This window comes from Filicampus tigris, chromosome 10 (assembly GCF_054856515.1).
Source record: "Filicampus tigris isolate MCC_2025a chromosome 10, RoL_Ftig_1.0, whole genome shotgun sequence".
In the NCBI taxonomy this organism is placed as follows: domain Eukaryota; kingdom Metazoa; phylum Chordata; class Actinopteri; order Syngnathiformes; family Syngnathidae; genus Filicampus; species Filicampus tigris.
The window spans coordinates 21559097-21581826 of record NC_141226.1 but is presented as its reverse complement, the minus strand read 5'-3'; the positions used below and the strand labels follow the sequence as shown (position 1 = coordinate 21581826).

Here is a 22730-nt window from a genome sequence, read left to right as displayed (position 1 = left end):
ACGGTCGCTCAGGTAACGACCAATCATGGCTCACCTGTTTTCTGAAGCTGAGCCAATGTCATTTTTCAGTCGACCGAAGACTTTTAAGAAGCCATGTCCAAAAAGATGAGCAAGTCTACAATTTTGGTTTTAAGCAGACATTTTTTTCGGCCGATCACAGGCAAACTTTTACAGATTGCTACCAAATTTGATCCGCGTATATTATACTGGACAGATTGGAGCCCCTAGGCCTTTTTTCATTTTGGTGGAGCATGGCACTTTGACACTTCGCCCTCAAAACACACCCTTGTGTACATTTTAGGGTAACAGATGCTATTTGTAAGAGTCCTTCCCAAACTCTCTACACTGGTATCTCAAATTAACTTTACCCATTGAAATGAATGGAAACGCTGTAAATCTGTCCCCCCGACCCCAAGTAAACACATTTTTTTGTGACGTTTTTAATATAGAAAAACAGCATTGCATTATAAAATATAAATAAGAAAAAAATGCTATCATTAAACGTTGAGATGAAAGCCACAGTCACTAAATTACATTGTCTTGAAATGGCCTGTCCGAGTGAGTCCTCTTTCTCACATCACCGCTGATCCAAGCGGCATCTCTACCGGCAAGTAGTCAACCACCCAAAAATCTTTGCAATATGTTCAATGTGTCTCCACTAGTCTAACCATGGCGTTGTGATTAATCTCGCATTTGTGGAATATGAGTTGAGCAGCAAAATCTACCCGTTTTTACCCATCTCAGGGGGCGGCCATTTTGTGATTTTTGTCAACTGAAAATGACATCACAGTTGCTCAGGGCTCAAGTAACGGACCAATCACGCTTCACCTGTTTTCTGAAGCTGAGCCATGAGCAAATGTGATGTCATTTTTGTCGACAGAAAGTGGCAAAATGGCCGCCCCTTGAGATGTACAAAAACGGGTGGATTTGACTGCTTAACCCATTTCACAAACGCAATATTCATCAGAATGCCATGTTTTGACAAATGGGCCTATGCACATAACATATTCTTGTAAAGGAAAAAAAAATGGGGTTTACCTTTTTTTAATCACTTGTAGTCCCGGCATTTTCCACTTGTGCTCCATGCCCCCTCCCCTTTTACACAACTTGCAAATTCCATTGGGCGTGCTCAGCCCTGCACCCAGAGGCTTCCACTGTTTTATTTAGGCAACAGTTGTCCACAATCATCCTGTTTTGTATAGAGATACAAGAAACATTTTAAATTTGCCATAAAAAACTCTTTCTATAATGGCCAGTCATTTTACCAAGGGAATGCTGACAATCTCACAATTTCAGAGGACAGAGAAACAAAATTAGCACCCCAAACATCAATTTTGTCAATATGATGAGCGGACTCAATGACTTTTACGTCGCGTTCTGCATGGATGTTAGGAAGCATAGCCAAGCATTATTTGTAAACAGAGTTGTCAGTGAGCCGAGTCTCCGCTGACAGATTCCACCCTATTTGCTCCATTTTTGTTCTTTTACAGTTCACTGGAGCAGGAATTTTGAGTTTTTGTCATTTTTTTGTGGTTCGAAGGTGGAAACGTTGACTTTGTTGTGTTTCTCCATTCCTCTTAATTAGTCTTGGAGGGTCACTGGGGGCCTAAGGCCTCCTTGTGCGTGCGCTGGTGGGTGCGCAGGTTACTCCTCTGGGAGAAGGACTTTCCGCACATGTCGCACGTGTACGGCTTCTCGCCCGTGTGGATGCGCTGGTGGATCTCCAGGTGGCTGACGCGGTCGAAGCTCTTGCCGCAGAACGGGCAGATGAACCACTTCTCTTTGACCCGCCGCCCCGCCCCTTCTTTGCCCAGCCTTGGGTCGTCGAAGATAAAAATGCCGTTGTCTGGATTGAATTTCCCTGAGAGGAATGAGTCCCGCCTCTCCTCGGATTGGCCGAGGGGATGAGTTGGTCTAAAAGCTACCGGAGCCCTCGAGTGACTGGATGCAGTGTGTCTGGCATCCGCGAGCAACCTGTCAGAGGAATTATCCAGGATGTCCAAGGCGTTCTCAATGAGCAGAATCTCTGAATCCACATTCTTGGAATTGCTGGCCAAGAAGTAGTCCGCCTCTTCTGCGGTGTCGCTGTCGCCCACGGAAACGGACGACCACATGCGGCTTTCCTGATCCTCACCGGTGACGTCCACGGCGCGACCGGAGGGCCCGTCGGTGGGGGCGACGGACTCTGAGTCGGTCACCTGCTCCACAATCATGACGTCGTCCTCGTCGTCCTCGTCGTCCTCTCGCTTGACGGGGAAATCCTCGTCGGCTGTGTTGTCATCGCGGGTCTGCTCGCTCGGGTTCTCCTGAAGGAGTATCGCTGCTTCGTGTTTTCCCGAGGAGTCTGCCTTATCTGCGGTGCTTTGCTCGGATGGCGGGACGACGTCGGCGTCTGAACCTGAAATGTGTTCCAGAGCCACCCGCAATGGTAGAAAATGTGTGATTATATAGAGAGACCATGCAAAAAAACATATTTAAACATACCGAAATCACTTCAACTTATACAACACGCATTTTAAACTCATTGTAAATCTATTTGAGCACAAAAAGTAGCAAACATATAATCTAGTATTCCTACTATATATTGCCGGTTTGTGCAGTTTGTGTGTGTCAAGTGATAACCCTGTCTAAAAGTAAGGGTTGACCAGTTGCTGCCGGCCAATGTAATTAGTGAAATACTTAAGATTGTGCAAAATTTGAAACATCGGTAAAACTTGGAAGAATATACACACGTATAGCAACATATTTCTTTAAAAACAACTTAAGTTAGCTGTGTTTACCTACCATCGTTGGCTATTGTGGTGGGCGGCGGCTGGTCGCGCTGCTGCTCCCCGCCGGAGGAGGCAAGCGGCGCGGGGGACACATTCGTATCCCGTTGCTGGTTCTCCAGCAGCTTCCTCTCCAGGTTTTCCACCTCCCGCTCCCTGCGGCGGAGCTCGGCGTAGACCAGAGCGAAGGCGTCCTCCCACAGCTGCGCGATCTCCAACACGGCCGCCTGTGCGAGCGTCTCCATTATGGAGGCTAACTTACTCTGGAAAGCTGCGCCGTGAGCCGGTTGCGTCGACATGACAGATGGTAAAATATTTTAAAGCGTAGAGCTGTTGTTAGTTTGCTTTCAGTTTTTATTCAAATTAATAGTGACCCCTCTAACGGAACGAAAACAGACTGTAGCGTAATACAACAGAAACAGGAAGTACTGGTGGTCATGTGACGTAAATCTACGGTGACTGCAAGAAGACAAAATATGGACAATCATAAACATGCAAACAAAAGATAGCGGTGGAGTTTGGAAATTGTATTAATACGTTTACAAATTAAAAAAATATTTTTTTATGTTACACCACGCATCTAACGATGATGAAATATATAAATGAAATATAAATATTTAATCGAAAAGCTACTCACGTTTTAAAGATGTGTGAAGTGGTGACTTCTGAGTTTGTCCACCAGATGGGGATATAGTTGAACTCAACGCCAATTGTGAAATAAATTGGGTTTTTTTGTGCCTTACGTTGTCTTTATGTTGTATGCATTTTAATAAATTGTTTCCCATGCACCCGTTTTCTTGACCATTAGCATGGATGGATGGATGGATGGATGGATGATAGATAGATAGATAGATAGATAAAGTAGAAATTCTAAACGTTGTTATAAACGTTCACTTTTAGGTAGAAAACGAAATTATATTATAATGGAATTTACATTATCGTACATTATTGTTAAAAACGGGGGGAAAAAATAAGAAAATAAATGATTTTACTTTTTTGACGGTTCCACAGAAGCGCTCATGAGAGAAAAGCCCGATTGGCCGGCGGGCCTGACACTCAAAGGTGGGCGGGGTCGGTACTGGTGCGAAAGAGGGAATGGGGGAAGACACCAGCGACGATTGAGCGAGCTGTCAAACTGCAACCATTGCGTTGAATTATCGCCTCGGGCGGAGAAAAAACAGCGGACATGCCTCCACTGGTGGGAAGGCGAACATTTTAGCTAGAGAATTTGTGCAGCGCCATCTTTGCCAAACGTGAGGGGGACGGGTTGAGTGGGGAAGGGGGGGGGCGTTGTAGTTTAGTGGTGAGCTAGCTAGCCAACGTTTCTGCTAGCCGCAGTTTTGTTGACAGACGAGCTTAGCCAGCCAGCCAGCGAGCTAGCGCCCGATTCCCGGTTATGTTGGCGTTTTGACTTGATAAGTGCCCCCTTTTCCTCTCTACGGAATTATACAGCATGAACTCCTCTCGGCAAGTCAAAAAAGGTACGTACATTGTAGTGTATGTGTATGTAAACTGAAACTTTTATTTCCTGCATGTCTGGCGTCACACAACGACAACTTTCTTACACATTTGTGTCGCGTCGGGCTGACTAAAGACGTTTAGTAAGGGCTTCGAGTTAATAAGATTGCTTCCAATGAGTCCGTTTTGGCAGCCTGAGCCGTCTGCGGCATCTCGATAATAAGTCTTCTGACCCCCGCGGAGGCTGCTCATTAATGTCGTTGAGCCTCCGCGGAATGACAGCTATGCCGCGTATCGCCGCACTTTGTAGCCAGATGGTCATCGGATAAGCGGGGGCTGCTGCTCTTTACCCGTTTGAATGTCACCTTGCTCAGGTATCCTGCAAACGTTGCGCTTGGACGTTTACGCCAGGGCTTCTCAAACCCACTGGGGGGACAGTCAGGTCCAGAATCCCCCCCTCCCCCCAAGGACCCACAGAGGAGGCAAAAGTACTCGCAGCCAGTGTAAATTAAAACAACTCGGGTATGAGTAGAAGTACTGATTAATTCCTTAAGTATAAAAGTACAAACTGAAATGGACATACGGTAAATACAAAAGTAAATGTTAAAAAAAAAAAAAAAAAAAAAATACTTGACACACTGGACACCAGAAAACATTTTGGCGTGCAAAATACGTTTCCCTCTGTTTAGCTTTCATAGTGCTCCTACTCAGAGGTGAGCATTCTGTCAGTAGGTGGCAGTAATGCACCAAAAGTTGTTTGCCAACTGCGAAAAGCCAGAAGAAGAAAAAGAAGCCAACTGAAGATTTTTTGTTTTTTTTGTATAAAGACATATTTTGCAGGCTCCCACTTAACAGTTCAATAGATTGCCAAATAAGTGTAGGCTATGTGAAATGTCAAATGTATGTGAGTGTAAAGCTGTTTGAGCAGCAAGCCGACACATTACATAGTTCACTTCATCTACCATTTTAATCAAATCGGTTCGCATAATGGACAGATGGATTTTTCATGGCAAAGGTACTATCAGACATTTAGGGGGTTCAGCGACCTGATATACGAAAGACATTTTGTTGCTTGCAATATCTAGCATGTAAAATGTAAAACGCTAAAATTAACGCGCACACAACGCTAGGGCTGAAATAATTAAAATTGAGTAACTTGATTACAAAAGCACAATTTCATCCTCGAAGCTTCACAGGGATCATTTTCCACGTGGACTTATGCACCACTCCTTGTATATAAACAAGATTCCGCGATGGAGGACGGCGTTCATATAAAACAGAGAATTTCCAAATTCATACAAAACAGAGAATTTCCAAAGTCTGGGAGATTATTTCCCACGTAAAAAATAAAAAGATAATGTCCAATGTGTCCACTGCTAAGCAGAACATTTGCACCACAACAGCACGTCTATGATCGCCAACACAAAGTAACATATCAATGTTAGCTAAGTTAACATCGCCTACCGCCGCTAGCCAGAATGTATTGTAATGCCACTGCACTGTTTTTTGAAAATTGTGTAAAAATGTTATTAAAACTCCAAGTGTAACCTCCGGGGTAGGCCCCCAGATGCCTCTCTCTAACTCCCGCCAGCAGTCATCGTGTGTTTAATTTATTGCCGACAGCCTCTATTAGTGTGTAATCCAGTGGGACACATCTGGGTGGCGTAACTATGGTCTACTCAACCCCACCCCCTCGGGCCATTCCCCTAGGACGCCCATCTGGTTTGCGCTAACAACAGGCCGCATTTTACACTGCCGAAAAAGAAAATCCCACTCCCTTTTTCCCCCTCTGCTTCCTGTGGTCTTTTCAATGAGTGATCTCCACATATGTACAAAGGGTGTAGTTATAGGGAGCAAATATAGAATGAACACGCGCCTGTGCCTTGTTCAAATAAACGTGAGGTAGAGCGCCCGTTCACAGGAATGATAAGGCGAACATTTTGTGTATTTGTCGTGATCAGAGTAAGGAAGTGGGCAAAATATTTCCCCTTTGGAAAACAATAATGGACGTTGAATTCATCTTTTATGTACCATACAAGCAGTCTTGGTAACATTTTAAAATATATAATGTGGGCTAGCAGCTAACGCTTGCTGTTGTATACCACCATCAAACCTTTTCTTAACATTCCAAGTCTGAAATAAGTTAACCACTGTAAAACACAAAATCAATAAAAACACTACCTGGATATGCAGCCAATTGGTAGCTGGCAGCAGATAGCCAGTCGGTGACTAGTTGGAACGCTAGCAGCTACTGTTAGCAGTCGTATACCGTCATCAAATCTTACTTTATAGGAAAGATTAAAAAGAAGTTAACTGCTAAAAAAATGAAAAAGCAATACAACACTGTGACACTATGACATGTAGCTAGTCAGTCGACAGCTATCTATCTAACGAGCGGGTAACGCTAGCAGCTGCGCTTAGCCGTCATCATCTTCATGCCACGTTCTTCTTCCCTTAACACCCAGATCCTTGTTTTGGTAATTAAAAAATGCTACCAAAAGTCAAAGAAAAAGGCAAATTCAATAAAACTACCTTTGATAACAAGTGATGACACGAAGCTAGCCAGTCGACAGCTTGCTACATAGAGGACAGCGCTAGCAGCTATTGTTAGCGGCCATTGTCATCTTCTTTGTCTTCTCACGTCCTTCTCTTAACAACCGGGTCCTTCTTAGCAGAAAAAAAAAGACATAAGTCAAAGTGAAAATCAAACTCAACAAAACATTACCTTTGATCACAAGTGATGAATCAAAGCTAGCCAGTCGATTGTTAGCTAGTGGCTAGCATTAGCAGCTAATGTTTATTAAGGTCGTCATCTTCTCATATTTAGCTTTGCGTACTCAGGGATCGCCTTTCTTTAAAAAAGCTGCTAAATGTACACCCAAAAAAAAAAAAAGAAACATAAAGCCCAAAAAACCCACATGCGAATTGTTTGACGCTCGCTGAACTAAGCGCGGGTCGGTCGGGTATTTGGGATTCTGGTGTGATTTTTGGTGAGACTTTTGGAGTGTATTTTTCGCAAAATGTCACTTGTTTAATTTTTATAGGGAAGGACCGTGAATGTTAGTTTTCTGGACCTGTGAGTGCAAGCATGGATGCCCCTAACACAAAAGTCGATGGTGGTACGTTTGCGTGGGGTGCTGCCGGCTGTTTCCAATCAAGATCAAATTTGAATGGTACAGTAATTGCAATCTATTCTCAGCAGCAGCGGCCGTGGCTGCGTTCAAAAGAAGCGCGCCTCCTGCTCGTCTATTCTCGCCGGTAAAATTAGAGAGCCGAGCTTGAGGCCTGGCACGGGCCACTCGCGTTTTTCTTGGCACGCCGTCACTTTGTCTCGGCGTTTGAAGCAGACAGAAAACGAGAGAAACTAGGGAAGAAGGGGTTGAGGAGCCTTTTAAGGACACGATGATCTCATGAGTCATTCAGTGGTTGTTAGTGCGGTGGTGACATGTTAATAGAACACAACTGACGCCGTTTTTAGGTTGTGATCTTATGACACCACAACTTGGCTTCGCTTTGATCAAGGCGTAGTTTCTTGACTTTCAAATGTGTTATTTTGAACGTAACTAGAGTGCCTTACACTATTCAAATGAACAACAATGAATGTTCGTGTGCGCTGGAAAGGACTGCCAGTACTTTTGAATTATGTAAATGACATTATTGAATAATAAGCATGAGATCAGATTTTTGGCAAAAGCCCGTTGAAGGATATACGGCTTTTACCGTATCGTAGGTGATGATTTTGGTTCAGGGGGATTTGGGTGATCTCCGGAAAAGTTACGGTTAAGAGTTAGAGTTGGAGGCCAGTGGTTAGGATGGATCTGGAGAGTCGGTGTTGGGATTTAGGGGCTCCTTTTTGGTTAGTATGATGTCGCTGAATGAGGAGTTTGGATTAGAAATTAGGAAGACATTTTTCTGCAGAGTTACGTTTAGGTTCAGGTGGATGTTTTTTAATGTTCTTTAATAAAGTTGTCAGCCGTGTTGATTTGTGCTGTTCCACCCGCCAAAGCTTTTTCCTGTTTACGTTCTTGCGACCAATAAATGAAGAGAGCGCTTTCACATGGTCTGATGTGATGAATTTCATTTCGCTTTCATTTTTTTTTTTTTTTTTTTACTCTGTGAAATAGTCCTCATCATGGACGGAAAAACATGCTAGCACACGATTTTATTCCTGTCGAATGTCTAGCTCCGAGTCAAATATTCGTGGAAGAAATCATGGAAATGAGAAAGGCCGAAATACTTTTGATCAGAGATAAACGTGACCTTTCGCCCCTGCAGAGTTCCTCCTCTCGCCCGTGTTGTTAAAAACGGACGGCGCAAAGGTTCACGATACCTGAGAGCCATTTTCTTGACTAATCTCCAAACAATCACCTACTGTTACAGCCGTTATGCTTCTGAGCTTTATTTAGCAGCGCTCGTGAGAGCCGCTCCACTAGTCCACTTGATATTTCTGGAAAATAAATCGGAACGATTTACAGGCTCTGAATCGTACGGAATCGTTCTAAATTCATGTATTGATCTTCAATAAAATCAGATCCATGGAAATTTATACGAAAGGAATAATTACCAAAAAAAAACAATAAAAACTCAATCAATTTATAGTCCTTGAATTGAATCACATGATATCGTCGGAATCGGAAACATGCAAAATGATACTATTCAAATTGTTTTAAAAAATTTCGATGATAAGAAAACAATCAAATCATTTTAAAAAGGAATGCTGGTATGCTAATTTATTTAATTCTTGAAGGGCACCTCTTTGCACGATTGATATTTCCTTCATTCTTTGTAGGTCTCCATCGGCTCATCGCCCGACATGTGAGAGCCCCCCCGCCTTGGTGGACCCCCCAAGCTGTGAGCGGCCGCCGCTGAGCCCTCCTCGGCAACTCGACAACAATCCGGTGCTCTTGTCATGTGGGTACAACACGGAAGAAGACTCCCGTTACCCCAAGTGGTGTCGCCATCGTTATCGTCATCATCATCGCCATGGACCGGAATAAACGCAACTCGATCGCCGCATTCCCCACGCGACCCGAACGCCTCGCCGAGGACAGAGACGGTGTAGCGGGGCTAGGGGTGTGCGAGATGGGCGTTGGCCCACCATCGCAGGTCAGTCTATCAGCATATGTAGAAAAGATGCTATCGCAATGCACGTGGAAACTAAGTTTGGATAAATAAAGGACAAGATGCTGATTTGTACAAATCTATATCTACAAATGTTTTTTTTTCTTTTTCAATTTTTTTAAAGAGTATTTCCAGTTTTTCTTCTTCCCCCCCAATTTTTTTTTTTCAACTTTTATTTTTATTCAATGATCTAGATTTTTCTTTTATGTGGAAAGTTTCCAAAACATTTGCAGTTTAATGTATTTTTTGAAAATGTGTCTTGAGTTTTATTTTTATTTCTTTAATCGAAAAAAAAAATCGAAAACAACTTTAATTTTTTTAAACCAGTTTTGTCAGGATTTCTTGACCCCCAACAACTTCTTAAACATTTTCATATTTTCTCTTCTTTCCACATTCTCCTTTTTTTTTTTCTTAAATTATCTGAAACATTTTCAAAGTTCATTCTTTGACTCAAATTGTCGTGACTTTTTTTCTTTTTTTTTTGTAATGGTCACTTTTTCATCATTAACCAAAACAATTTGGATTTTTACTTTATGAATTAAAAAAAACAAAAAAAATCGGACACTTTTTCTTTATTCTTTTAGTCCACATTTTTGCGCAAATTTTTTTTTTTAATCAAATATTTTGTTAAATGTTCCTTTTTGTTTGCTTTTATTCACATCATTTATTTATTTTTCAATTTGCCGATACACGTGTACATGCATTTTCACAGCACAGCAGTCCAACGAGCCCTTCAAGCTCTTAACTGTGGCCGAATTGTAATTCCCTCCTCCAGGTGGGCAGGGTGTGCCCGTCGTCGTACAGGGCCCTCATCAGTGCCTTCTCCTGCCTTACGCGCCTTGACGACTTCACCTGCGAGTGGATCGGCTCCGGCTTCTTCTCTGACGTCTACAAGGTGGGTGGCGATCGACTGCGAATCACGTCGCGGCTAGCGCTGGGTTTTTCCAAGCGCGGGATCTTGTCCAATGAAGCTTCCTCGGTCATTTTTGCCTGGTGGTCTCCTCCGTCCACAGCTGACGTTTTGAGGTCAAGACGGACGCCAATCACTTAGAGACGTCACGGAAGCGGGTGGGGGGGGGTTGTTAATGCTGTCCCTTCCTCCTCTTAGCCATCAGTCTTGAAGATTTCCCACTGAAATAATGAATGTTCATTAAGCAGATGTTATTATGTTAGAATTGTCTATTGGTCAAGCACCCACATTTTTTATATAACTGCAGACAACGTATACCTGAACTTGCTGGGTGGACATTTTTGGCTAATTTAAGCATTTTCTGGGCGCATGGTGGACCTTCATTAGCACGCATGATTCAGTTCGCAAGTTAAATCTGTACTGTCAAACAAACATAAGGTTTCTACTCCAATCATAATTTTTTTTTTTTGTTACTATGATAGAGTGGGGGGGGGGGGGGGGTTTGCTGGGGGTTCGCAAGATGAACGCTGGGGGTGGGGTCCTTCTGCCGGGTGGCCATCTGTTCTTCCCGCTGTCCTGTCAAGCCAAGCCCCCCTTCCAACCAGGCATGCTAACATGAAGAATTCAAGCTAAAACCCTAGAATCGACTATATGGCATTTTTACTGAAAAATTCAAATGCTGATTAATACATCAAAGCATATCATAGCAATCCTGACACTTTTGCAAGTCGAGAGATTGTCATAAAAGTATTGTCCGGTCATCCTAAATGTAGTCGAAAAAAATGAAATCAAACTTTTGCTTACACGCCTGCAGACTGATAAGTCTCACAAAATGTGTTTATTTCATTTCATAGCATTCTTTTCCCAATGCATGTACCGGTATGTCATTTTGGCATGTCCCATACGCTTGATCTGCTAACTACAGTGTGTGTAAATGGTGTTAAACAATATTTTTTAAACACATTTCCATCGTCTACGTAATTTGAGGCACAAAGGAATCAACGTATTCAAGTTTGGCGCGCTTAGCGAGTGGCAATGCAAGATGGCCGCCGGCGACTTCAGTTCTCGCTATTAGCAATTGAGGCGGCGTTACGCGTCTCTTTTTTTTTTTTTTTTTTTTTTGTAGACGCCCTTGGTGTTTTTGTACGAGGGAGCTTTGGGAGAGGCATTACATTCAAAATGAGAGATTTGAGAACAAACAATGTTGCCCAGTTTGAACATCAAATATCTTGTCTCTGTCGTTCGTGTATTCCATTGAACGTAGGATTTGCAAATCCTATTTTTATTTGCATTTTACACAAACTCACAACTTCTTTGGAATTGGGGTTTGCATATTTGCGGAACAGTAGACGGTGAGCTTGATGACGGAATCGTGTCGCTAAGTGAAGGTGCGCCATATGCTCACGAAACGCTAACATTGACCAAAACGGCCACCCTGTCCTTGTCCACTCTGTCAGCAAGCTCTCTCTCTCTCTCTCGAGCCGTAATTTTTTGCCGGACTATATAAAAGAGTTTTTTCGTCTGTCAGTCAGTAACTACTCGCACTGGACTTACAGCTGATGCTTTGTCGCTGTGGTGTCAACCGATACTTATGACCGTTGCGTAATGGCGCGATGGTGTGATACGCTTATCAGAGTGTGTGCGGCACACGGCGAGCCTTGCCGGCTCACGTGACCGTTATCTAACCGCCCGACGGATGGAAAGTAAAAATCACGAGGATGCCCAATCAAGGCCGATTGATCCGCACGCGTTCCACGATCTGACGACTGACCTTGCTTCATCCAGAGCGCGCGCGGCGTTTTTCCGGGCGGCTAATCAGTGGCTAATCCGCAGGTGTGCCACCGAGCGTCGGATCAAGTGATGGCGCTCAAGATGAACAAGCTGAGCAGCAACAGAGCCAACATGCTGAGAGAAGTGCAGCTGATGAACCGCCTCTCGCACCCCAACATACTCAGGTGCGCCCCCGCGTCAGCCCCCGTCCGCAAAAACGAATAAAACATTTGGACATTAATTGCAGTAAAATAGATGCACATGGAAAACATTTGAATTGAAAGGCCGTCCATTATATGAAAAAAAAATTTTTTTTTTTTTTTTTAACTATCACTGGCAATTTTAAAACTAAAGAAATTAAAAATGCAATATTACATTCATCATAAAAATGACATGACTAAAATAAATAATAATAAAATGTGTGTAAAAAAAAAAAATACAAGATGTACCGAAATTCAAATGGAATTTACTGTATTATAAATATTTTTTCATTAAAAAAAAGTTTAACAAAAAAGATATTTGTTTCTTAAAAATCTAATTTAAAAATCAATGAAAATTATTTTTAAAACATGTATTAGATATTTATTATTTAGGTGACACTTTTATTTATGATCATGACATTTCTTGTCAGAACAATGACATGACTAAAATAAATAATAATAAATTGTGTTTGAAAAAAAATACAAAATGTACCGAAATTCCAACAGAATTTACTGTATTATAAATATTTTTTCATTAAAAAAAAAGTTTAACAAAAAAGATATTTGTTTCTTAAAAATATAATTTACAAATCAATGAAAATTATTTTAAAAAAATGTATTAGATATTTATTATTAAGGTGACACTTTTATTTATGATCATGACATTTCTTGTCAGAACAATTGCACATTACTCACGGCCATAACATTAGGTTAAACATACAAACATACATACAAAAAAAACAAAAAAAAACAATTTTATAAAGAGAGAAAATATTTAGAAAGTACAGTATAAAATGTAAGTGAAATAAATAATCCCAATAGGAATAAATGAACTGAAATTTACAGGACTTCAAATCGCATTCACTAAAATGAACATGATTTCTTTAGTCAATCAAAGAATAACACTAACCACTGATGACCACCTAAAATTATATTTGAATTAATACAGGCAATAATGTAAAATAGGTGATATTCATGATTATCGTATTGACATTAGTTGTGTAGAAGTCAACGTACTTTTCAAGGTTGCAGCAACTTCTATGCCCCACTTTGTTGTTTTTCCTGCAGTGTGTGGGCGGGGGAGGGGCGGGGGGGGGGCATGCATGCATAAGTGTGTGTGTGTGTGTGTGTGTGTGTGTTTGTTATACAATGCCATCCTTGTTGTTTATGCCTCCTGCAGCACGGTTTGTATTTCTGTGTGTTGTCAGTGGACAATGAAGGGGCTCATTGTTTTTCTCCAAACAAGCTGAACTTTTCTGTAGGCAGTGGGTGACCCGCCTAATTGTGTTTATGCACAAGTCGATCACACACAGAAACAAAAACAACATACATTATCAAACAAGCCAAATGTGGCAAGCAGGCAGAATGAATTCAATCAGAAAATTCTACTTTAAAGCGGAAGTCAAGCCAAAGATATTTTTTTCAAGGATATGTTCCCAGCAGGCCGACTAGTTGAAACGCGGCATTCTGATTCATTTCGCGTTTGTGGAATACAAAAAATGAAGCAGCAAAATGCACTCGTTTTTAGCCATCTCTGGGGGCGGCCATTTTGTCTTCTGTCGACTGAAAATGACGTCACAACTGCTCACAACGACCGATCACGGCTGACCTGTTTTCTGAATCTGAGCCGCGATCGGTCGTCGTGAGCAGTTGTGATGTCATTTTCAATCGACAAGACAAAATGGCCGCCCCCAGAGATGGCTAAAAACGAATGGATTAACACTTATTCCACAAGCGCAATGTTTATCAGAATGCCTCGTTTCAACTAGTGGGCTTCAATAGAACATATTCTTGAAAAAAAAATGTTTGGCTTCCCCTTTCAAAATAGATTTCCAACGAAGAAAGGTTTATGGTTTTGGATCTCCAATAAAAAATTTTTTTTTTCAAAATTCGAAATGTGATATATATATATATATATATATATATATATATATATATATATATATATATACAAAATCTTTAAATTTGATGTGAAAAAATATTTTGAAATGATACTTCATTTTTTTAAGATTTCAACGTTTTAAGAAGTTTGATCTGAAAAAGGCAAATCATTTCAATTTTTTCACAAAAGCAATTAGATGGAAAAAAAAAACTACAACAATGCGTCTTTCATCAAGCAAGGAAAAACGCTTTTGATGACTTGGAGTGTCACCGTCGAAGCGTGTTGGAGCATGCTATAGAGGACGCAACGAAAGCTCACCTTGATCGGCCAGGTGCAGAAGAAAAGTCTGGAATAGCAAAACTGCAGGAGGAGCCACTTGCCTTGTCTGGTCTTGTCTTTTGCTGGAATCTCTGGAATTTTTCTCTTTAGTTTCCATGATCGCCCGCTCTTTCTTATTAGTAGTTGCACTTTTATATTTTTTAAATTTGTCTTACTTTGCCTGTTTTTATTTTATTTTTCTACTTTGTTTGACACTTTAGAAGGGTGAGAAGCTCAATTGCTTCTTCCTGACACTTTAAAGGATGCCCGCCTTCCCTAAAGGTTAACCTGAAATAATAACGTAAAAAAATAAAAAATAAAAACGTGATATAATGGCTTAGCTCATGACTTGCTAATTACTACCTGTGCCTTTTTTGCTGCGCCGCTGCAGGTTCAAGGGGGTGTGTGTGCACGAGGGCCAGCTTCACGCCTTGACGGAGGTAAGAGAACACATTTTTACAGCCGGGCTTTACTGAAATAGTTAAAGGCCGTATTTATTTCCTTGGCAGGTAAAAAATTTGCAGCAAAAATAGACGTGTCATGAAGTAGCCCACGTGATGCGTGCGTGCGTGCGTGCGTGCGTGTGGCCCGACTCGGGTGGCGGCCTCATGCTGTTTTGCTGTTTTGTCATCTGACCCTCAGTCGGCCCCGAGGCCAGGGGGGGGTGGTGCCAGGCTCTCTCAAATGGTTGGCCGGGCACAGGCCTCATTGGCACAAAGGCCACAATTCCCCCCCCACCCCCCGTCCTTCGCCATTGTTGTTGTCGTCGTCTTTTCCCAAAGTGACTTTCTTTCCACTTTTTACTGGCCAGGAAAGTTTTCAAGTCGGGGTTTGCAGCGCCACCTGTTGCTTTGCTGTGCGCTTGACACTCCTTTAAAGTTATCAAAAGGCATTGGTGCCTTTTCCTTGCAAGTTCCGTGACCACGCTTGTGACTCAAACCGACAGAAAATGTGTTTTTAATAAGGAAAAGAGCACGTTACAGTATTGTATTTTATAAAAAAAAAAAAAAAAAAAAAAAAAACATAAAGTGAGATGGCACGGTAGGAATAATTTTTTGTCATCCAAGAATTAGTCATCTAAAGAACTTAAAATGTTGAAACAATATGTAAATAACTATTTATGTTGAACATAAAATTAGTCTACAGCATATTACAGTAACTAAAAAAAAAAAAAAAAAAAATTAAAACCATTATAAATAATCAATACAACATTAGTAATAAACCATTTGGGATGAAGTATAAACTTATACATTCCTCCCCCTGTATATTTATTTTAATAATCAACACTATTTAGGAATATTCATATCTACCTAAAATAAAATACAATACTATACACAATATTCAAAGTTACCATACACCTAATCAACAAGAACATGATTGAACTACCATTGTGTCATTATCCATATTTTATTCATTTCCAATACATCACTGATCTGTCAATGTAATACTTCCTATACATATTTTACTGAACAATACACCTTAAACCCTTATTTTCCCATGGCGTTAACGTTTCATATTTTTGACATACATTTTTTAAAGAAATGTGCTTTTTTTTTGTTGTTGTTTTTTTTTGTTTTGAATACTTTGGCCATTCCTAAAAATACAGTAATGCTATTTGCAGCAATAATAATCTGGACTAACTGCAGGATTTAAAACTGCAAGTTAACAATGCTCCTTTGTCTTGCTCTGTTGTGCGCGCACACACACACACACACACACACAATAAATAAACAAAAAAAAAAAACTCTGCGGCACTGCAATGTTTTAGGCCCGTTCGAAACAGTCCGTTTGCCGCAGCACGCTCCGCACACGCAGGCGAGGCGGAGGATAGTAGCACTTAGCAAGCATCCAATCACGTTGCAGCGATGTCATCCCAGTCGAGTGTCATTTCTTCCTCGGAGTTATTTAATAGCATCAAGCCTCTTGGCCTAAATCCCAGCCTTGATCCGCGAGGAACCGCTGGCGTTGCGTGACGCCTTTACGTTGGGATTAGTGGCGTCTTTATGGCGGGGTCAGCAAAGTTCTTTTGGATCAAAGAGCCAAAGACGCCCTCCACTCAGCGGAGAGCTCGCGCCACTTCCTGTCAAGCCAATCCAAGCGACGGCCTGCCCGCCTGCGGGACAATCGTCTGGGGAGCCAGAACCTCGCTTTCCGCCAGACATTTTGACGTCTTTGACATTTTGCATTAGCGCCTGCATGTCACCCGTCCAACTGGTTCCGCTGCCAAATGAGCGAGGATCCGATTTGAAGTCGCATTGTTCTTCTTTTTCAACGTTATGAAACAAACAATAGTGGAAAATGTTGACAAACGGATGGCGCGGACTGTGTTGTGTATTTTATGGGCCACTTGCCATCTTATATTTTTGTATTGACTGCCGCTTTTTTTTTTCTCTCTCTCTCTCTAATATTTGTAATATTTCTATCCAGTATTTGTGTATTTTTATTTTTTGTATTGTCATAATAGTTTTATATAATTAAAAAATATTTGTCATACTATTTTTGTATGCTTCTAACGCATTTTCCATTTAAGATGAACATATTGTTCATCCTATATTCTTTTCTCCCTATTATTTTTTTTTAAGTGTTTTCTTTTTTTTTCATCTAATATCTGTGTATTTATTTGTAATTTGTATGTCCACTATCTCTAATGTTTAGATATTTTCCAGCTAACATTTGCATTCATTGGATGATTTTTTTTTTTTTTTTTTTTTTAATCTGTGTTTTTTTGGGGGGTTTTTTTTGTATTCAGAAAAAATGTATTTTCATATTTTGGTTCTTTTTTTTGGGGGGGGGGGGTAATATTTATGTATTGTTAGTCTAATTTTGTCTCCAAATATTTGTGTACTTTCCCTTGTCAGATATTTTTGCTCGCATTTTTGAGCGTTCGTTAGATTTTGCAAGTGCCCCTAATCTTTTAACTAGTCCCACCAAAACATTGACATATTCCTTGAAGCAACACGGTCATAATAGTGACAATTGTGCTCCTTCTGCTCACGAGCGTCATCTCAGGCTCCGTGTTCATCCCGTCATTTATCTTTCCTGCTGTCTTTTTGTGTTTGCAGTACATCAACGGCGGCAACCTGGAGCAGCTTCTGGACAGCAACAAGCACCTGAGCTGGCCCGCCAGAGTTAAGATGGCCAGCGACCTCGCCGGGGGTGTGGCCTACCTGCACTCCAAAGGCATCTTCCACCGAGACCTCACCTCCAAGGTGGGCTGGCCCAGTAACCGAACACGACGTGTTTGCGGTCCTTTATACGCCACTTAACTGGTCTGAATGTTTTTATTTTAAAAAAATTTTTTTTACGACAAACAATGCATCTTCATTCATCTCTCCATGCCAGCGACGTATAGTGACGGACAGAACAATTAAATACTCTACCAATAGATGGCAGAAGATACAATTCCCTATTGCCATTCATACAACAGAAAATCATAGTTAAAGGGGAAGTCAACGCAAACATTTTTTTTTCCAAGAATGTGTTCTATGCAAGCCCACTCGGTGAAACAGGGCATTTTGTTAAATATTGCGTTTGTGGAATAAGAGTTAATCCGCTCGTTTTTAGCCCTCTCCGGGGGCGGCCATTTTGTCAACAACAAAAACGACCAATCACGGCTCAGATTCAGAAAACAGGTCAGCCGCGATCGGTCGTTGTGAGCGGTTGTGATGTCATTTTCAGTCGACAGAAGACAAAATGGCCGCCCCCAGAGAGGGCTAAAAACCAGTGCATTAACACTTATTCCACAACCGCAAAATGAATCCGAATGCCCTGTTTCAACTAGTGGGCCTGCTGGGAACATATTCTTGAAAAAAAAAAAATGTTTGGCTTGACTTCCGCTTTAAACACATTTCACACCAAGTTTGTGAGTAAATGTAGAAGAGCCCCGTCGTTATTTCGGTGTGCAAACGGTGCCGTGATGACCCATACGATAACGCCGAATTTCCTTGTGCTGTCTTGCCAGAACTGCTTGATCAAATGCGACGACAGCGGCGGCTACACGGCGGTGGTGGGAGACTTCGGCCTGGCCGAGAAGATCCCCGCCAACCTGTACGTGCTCCCCACTTCAGTTCACTTTACGAGCGGCTCCAAAAAGGACAGGGGCTCCCCGGTCCTCAAGTAGAACTAGATCAAATGATTATTTCATCAAACGGTGGACCTGGGGACACATTTTAATGATCTATGTTCATTCATGAATAGTTTAGAATTTTTTTTTTTTTTTTGTGTGTGTGCGTGTGCAGCACGGAAGGAGCGAAGCTTTCAGTGGTGGGCTCTCCTTTCTGGATGGCTCCTGAGGTTCTGAGAGATGAACCTTACAACGAGAAGGTTTGTGGCGCACGAACGGAGGAGCTTTGCAGCCGGAGACGCGTGGTACCAAATGTTTTTCTTCCTCTCAGGCTGACGTCTTCTCCTACGGCATCATCCTGTGCGAGATCATCGCCAGGATCCAGGCTGACCCCGATTTTCTTCCGCGCACAGAGGTGAATGTAAAAGTCACTCAGTGGCGCCCCCTGGAAAAAGTTTTGGGGAAAAAAAATTAAAAATCATCCCCGCAGCGTCTTTAAAAAGGGTTTCGTGTTTGGCATCAAGCCGCAGATACTCGGTCGACGTTCCCATCGGGATGCCATCTTGAATATTCCAATCCTCCCATCATTGAGACTTTTTCCTATTTGCATAATTACGCCGTTTCTTTGTGCCCTTGAGCAGAACTTCGGCTTGGACTATCACACCTTCCAGCACATGGTTGGCGACTGTCCGGCCGACTTCCTCCAGCTGGCCTTCAACTGCTGCAACGTGAGTGCATCTCTGATGCCTTCTGACTGTCTCGTCTTTAATTTGCAACAAAGACACGGGCGGCAATCCCATTACGTCTCGAATCTCAAGTCTTCTCACAAAGTCATTAAAAGTTACTTGACATTTTCTTCTTTTCTTCCCGTAATGATTTTTTTTTTTTTTTTTCGGTCTTGCAGATGGACCCCACGCTGCGGCCCTCCTTCCCGGACATTGTGGGACACCTGGATGAGACATTGGCACGCCTCAAATTAGACGAGGCGGCTCATCAGTGCCCCCCGCTGGCTGGAGAGGGAGAAAAGAAGACAGTGATGCCGAAAGGTTTGTCAACCCCTGCATACTCACATTTGCATATTGCTGGATTATTTTTATTTTTATTTATTTATTTTTTTGCACCCGTTTTCTGAGTTTGGTCATGCGCGTTCGCAAGCCGAGCCGTGATTGGCCGTTACCTGAGCCCTGAGCAACTGCGATGTCATTTTCAGTCGACGGCAAGTGACAAAATGGCCGCCCCCAGAGTTGGCTAAAAGCGGCTGGATTAACTCTTATTCCACAAACACAACATTCGTCAGAGTACCGTGTATAGACTAGTTTCCGTGTTGAACAGCAACTATCGAGAGCTGTTCAACACCGGACACTCACTTCTTTTGCCCAGGCGTGTTAATCAGACGCCGACGTCGTCGAATTATCCGTCTCCGTTAGAGAAATCCCGTCTCTGAATTTGATGTGATCTCTGTTTTTTCTGTGAGCACGTGTTGAACTTCCTTTGTGTCCAATTAAAGGGGAGAAGATTCAGGGCCTGAAGCGACTCAACCCGCTGATTTTCCCCGACGACAAAATCCCGCCCAAATCGCCACGCCCCCGCCGCAACATCTGGCTGAGTCGCAGCCAGTCGGACATCTTCTCATGTAAGGCGGCGAGGAAGGTGAACGTGCAGGACCCGTACTACGAGCCGCCGGCCTCGCGGCGCGCCGCCAAGGCGTGCAAGGTCAACCCGTTCACGGCGCGCGAGGACCTGTGCGGCGGCAACATCAAGTTCTACGACGTGCCCAGCAAGTCGGTGTTCTCGCTGGTCTTCGACCTTCGCTCGCCGCCGGGTAGCGCCTTCGCCGGCCGGCCGCCGCCGCACGCCTCGGCCGCCGCCGCCGCCTCGGCGTCCTTCTACTGGCAGCAGTTGCCGGGGCGACAGTGTCACTCCTTGCCCGTGTCGCCCCAGCTACCTCGCTCGGAGTTCTTGCACCACCGCCACCACGCCGTCGCCGGAACCACCTCGGCCCTCAGTAACAACAACAACAACAACGGCCCGCTGGCCTGCAACACGCACCCGCTGGCGAGTGAGTGATTGACGACGTGGCTCTGCACGAAATGAAATAACCTCTCCGCTCGGGATGTAACGATTCACTCAAGCCCCGATTCGATTTTCCATTTTCAGTTCCTGATTTTTGATTCGATTCGTTTTTTTTTTTGTTTTTTGTTTTTTTTAAATTGCTACCATGCAAAAGCGAAATTTGATCTTCACATTCAAAATGTGCTGTGCATCTGGAATGAAAAAACGTTTCGAAACATCATTTCCTAGATGACTTTAATCAACATGATTTTCAATTAATTGAATTTGATTAATCGGGGCAAATTGATTTCTAATCGTTATATCCCTACTCTCCACTAGAGGTGCAATGAAGAATCGCTTCATTGACGATCTAATCGATTATCAAATGATTGATATTTTGGTGAATTGATTAATTTTAGGGCTTGTTTAATTTGAAATTGTTCAAATTGTTGGCATTTCACTGAATATACTCATGTTCCTCTAGTCCTCCACAACTTCGGCAGTTTCTCGAACAGCCGTGCTTCTCGTTGAAAGCAAAAAGATGACGTTAGGAAAATCCTACTAGAGCAGCTGAACTTTATTTGTGGTGAATTAGAGGCACTTTAAACGGTCGCAGGTGTCGGCTTTCACAAGTTGAAAAATGGGATCGGTGCGTTCTGAACACAGACAAATCCATTATAAGAGGGTGTGTCACTCGCGCAACATTACTTCACTTGTTTATTTTGATTGGCACTCCCAACGCTTGCTTTGAGTTGTAGATCACTTTCATGGTGAAAAGGTTTGAAATGATTTCTCTTGTTCTGAGTTTACAAAGTATTTTGCCTTTTCTGTTCCATCAAAACACGGCATTTGCGCAGGGGTGCGTCCACTCGTTTCAATCCGCTATTGCGGTCCCAAAGATAACCATTCGCGTCTGCTCCCCCCACAGCGGCCGCCTGCTGGCCCGAGGCGGGCCCGACGGGTAGCGAAGCGCGAAACAAGGCGGCGCTGAGCGGCTGGGCCAGGAAATACACGGTGGTGGAGATCCCGCCTTACTGTGGGCCCGAGGCGCAAGACGGGACGGACGGCGGCGGTGAGGACGACGACGACGACGACGACGTGTTTGGCGAGAGCTGGTCTCGGGACGTCCCCCTTGGCGAGGCCATGGACTGCTCCAGCGTGTTGGAGGACCAACTCATGCATGTCATGCCACCTCGGGACTGAAGGGGGCGATGTGGATTTAAAGACTGTGAAGAAAGCGCATTATGAGCTTTTTTATTTTAAACGCACCGGTCGCATTTAAAAGGTGTCATTGCTAATGTTTATATTTATTGTTAATATTACGGGATGACTTTGATTGTTTCCCCTCCAGTCCACCAGCGCCACGCCCCCCCCCCCCCCTTCCCGCCGAAAGATCACGTTTTCACGCCAAAAACGATCTCTCCGCTAAAAGTGGACAAATTGCTGCTTTGGTTCCCTCCAACTTCCGACAACATGCGCTTTTGATCCATAAATGGCTTTACCTAGTTTTCCTTGAGTAACTTTGATGGACGTCCTCGATGCTTCTTTTGGATTCAAAAGTCAGCTTGATGCAGTTTCACCCGTTCACCAGCAGTCATGTTGTCTTGTTTGTTCAAAATCTTCTAAAAGCAATCAAGAGATTATTTAGTTTGCGTCCATAGGAACTAAAATGCACTATTTTGTCATCTTTTTCTATGCAAAAAAAAAAAATAATAATGATTTCACACTGTTGCGCAGAATCGAGGATGTGATATTTATGTGTATAAAAAAAAAAAATCTACAAAAACAAGTCTTACCTTTGTATATTTGTGTAAAAAGATGTGCAGACTGATTTTGCTTTGAAATAACAAAGCTTCTCCCGAGTTTCATTTCAGTTTCAATAAAAACTCTTTTTGACTCGGACCTGGTTGGTTGTAGTGCAAGTCTTGAGATCCTTGTTTGAAACCCAAACCCAGACTTGAAACCCTCATTTTGGAATACTAACTCAGCCTTGAAACCCCAATTCAAACCCTATCCCTGGCTTGAAACCCTAATTTTTAAATACTTACCCAGCCTTAAAACCCTAATTTAAACACTTACCCTGGTTCGAAGCCCAAACCCAGGCTTGAACATAACCTTGGCTTGCAACCTCTAACCCTGGTTTGAAACTTCTCAAATGACCTTCACACTGTTGTGCAGAATCCAGGAT

At 42.7% G+C, this 22730-nt stretch overlaps 2 protein-coding genes across 2 annotated transcripts; one reads left to right on the top strand and one right to left on the bottom strand.

Moving 5' to 3' along the window:
- Positions 1-1119: 1119 nt before the first annotated feature.
- On the bottom strand, positions 1120-3920 carry LOC147141305 (uncharacterized). The gene is made up of 2 exons (XM_086043386.1): positions 2785-3920; positions 1120-2398 (listed from the first exon to the last, which is right to left on the bottom strand). The coding sequence occupies exons 1-2, from the start codon at positions 3065-3067 to the stop codon at positions 1596-1598; spliced, it is 1086 nt and encodes a 361-aa protein (XP_085899512.1). The 5' UTR covers positions 3068-3920; the 3' UTR covers positions 1120-1595.
- On the top strand, positions 3827-22444 carry tesk2 (testis associated actin remodelling kinase 2). Its single transcript, XM_086043382.1, has 13 exons — positions 3827-4249; positions 9016-9332; positions 10123-10242; positions 12091-12212; positions 14819-14867; positions 17490-17636; positions 18389-18474; positions 18666-18750; positions 18822-18905; positions 19132-19218; positions 19395-19536; positions 19998-20549; positions 21471-22444. The coding sequence occupies exons 2-13, from the start codon at positions 9210-9212 to the stop codon at positions 21743-21745; spliced, it is 1872 nt and encodes a 623-aa protein (XP_085899508.1). The 5' UTR covers positions 3827-4249; positions 9016-9209; the 3' UTR covers positions 21746-22444.
- Positions 22445-22730: the final 286 nt, after the last annotated feature.

Coding starts and splice junctions, on each gene's coding strand:
- LOC147141305 (XM_086043386.1), bottom strand. CDS start 3,067: ATGTCGACGCAACCGGCTCACGGCGCAGCTTTCCAGAGTAAGTTAGCC. Junction 2,399..2,784: donor CACCACAATAGCCAACGATG/GTAGGTAAACAC, acceptor AACACATTTCAG/GTTCAGACGCCGACGTCGTC.
- tesk2 (XM_086043382.1), top strand. CDS start 9,210: ATGGACCGGAATAAACGCAACTCGATCGCCGCATTCCCCACGCGACCC. Junction 18,751..18,821: donor ATGAACCTTACAACGAGAAG/GTTTGTGGCGCA, acceptor TCTTCCTCTCAG/GCTGACGTCTTCTCCTACGG. Junction 20,550..21,470: donor CAACACGCACCCGCTGGCGA/GTGAGTGATTGA, acceptor CTCCCCCCACAG/CGGCCGCCTGCTGGCCCGAG.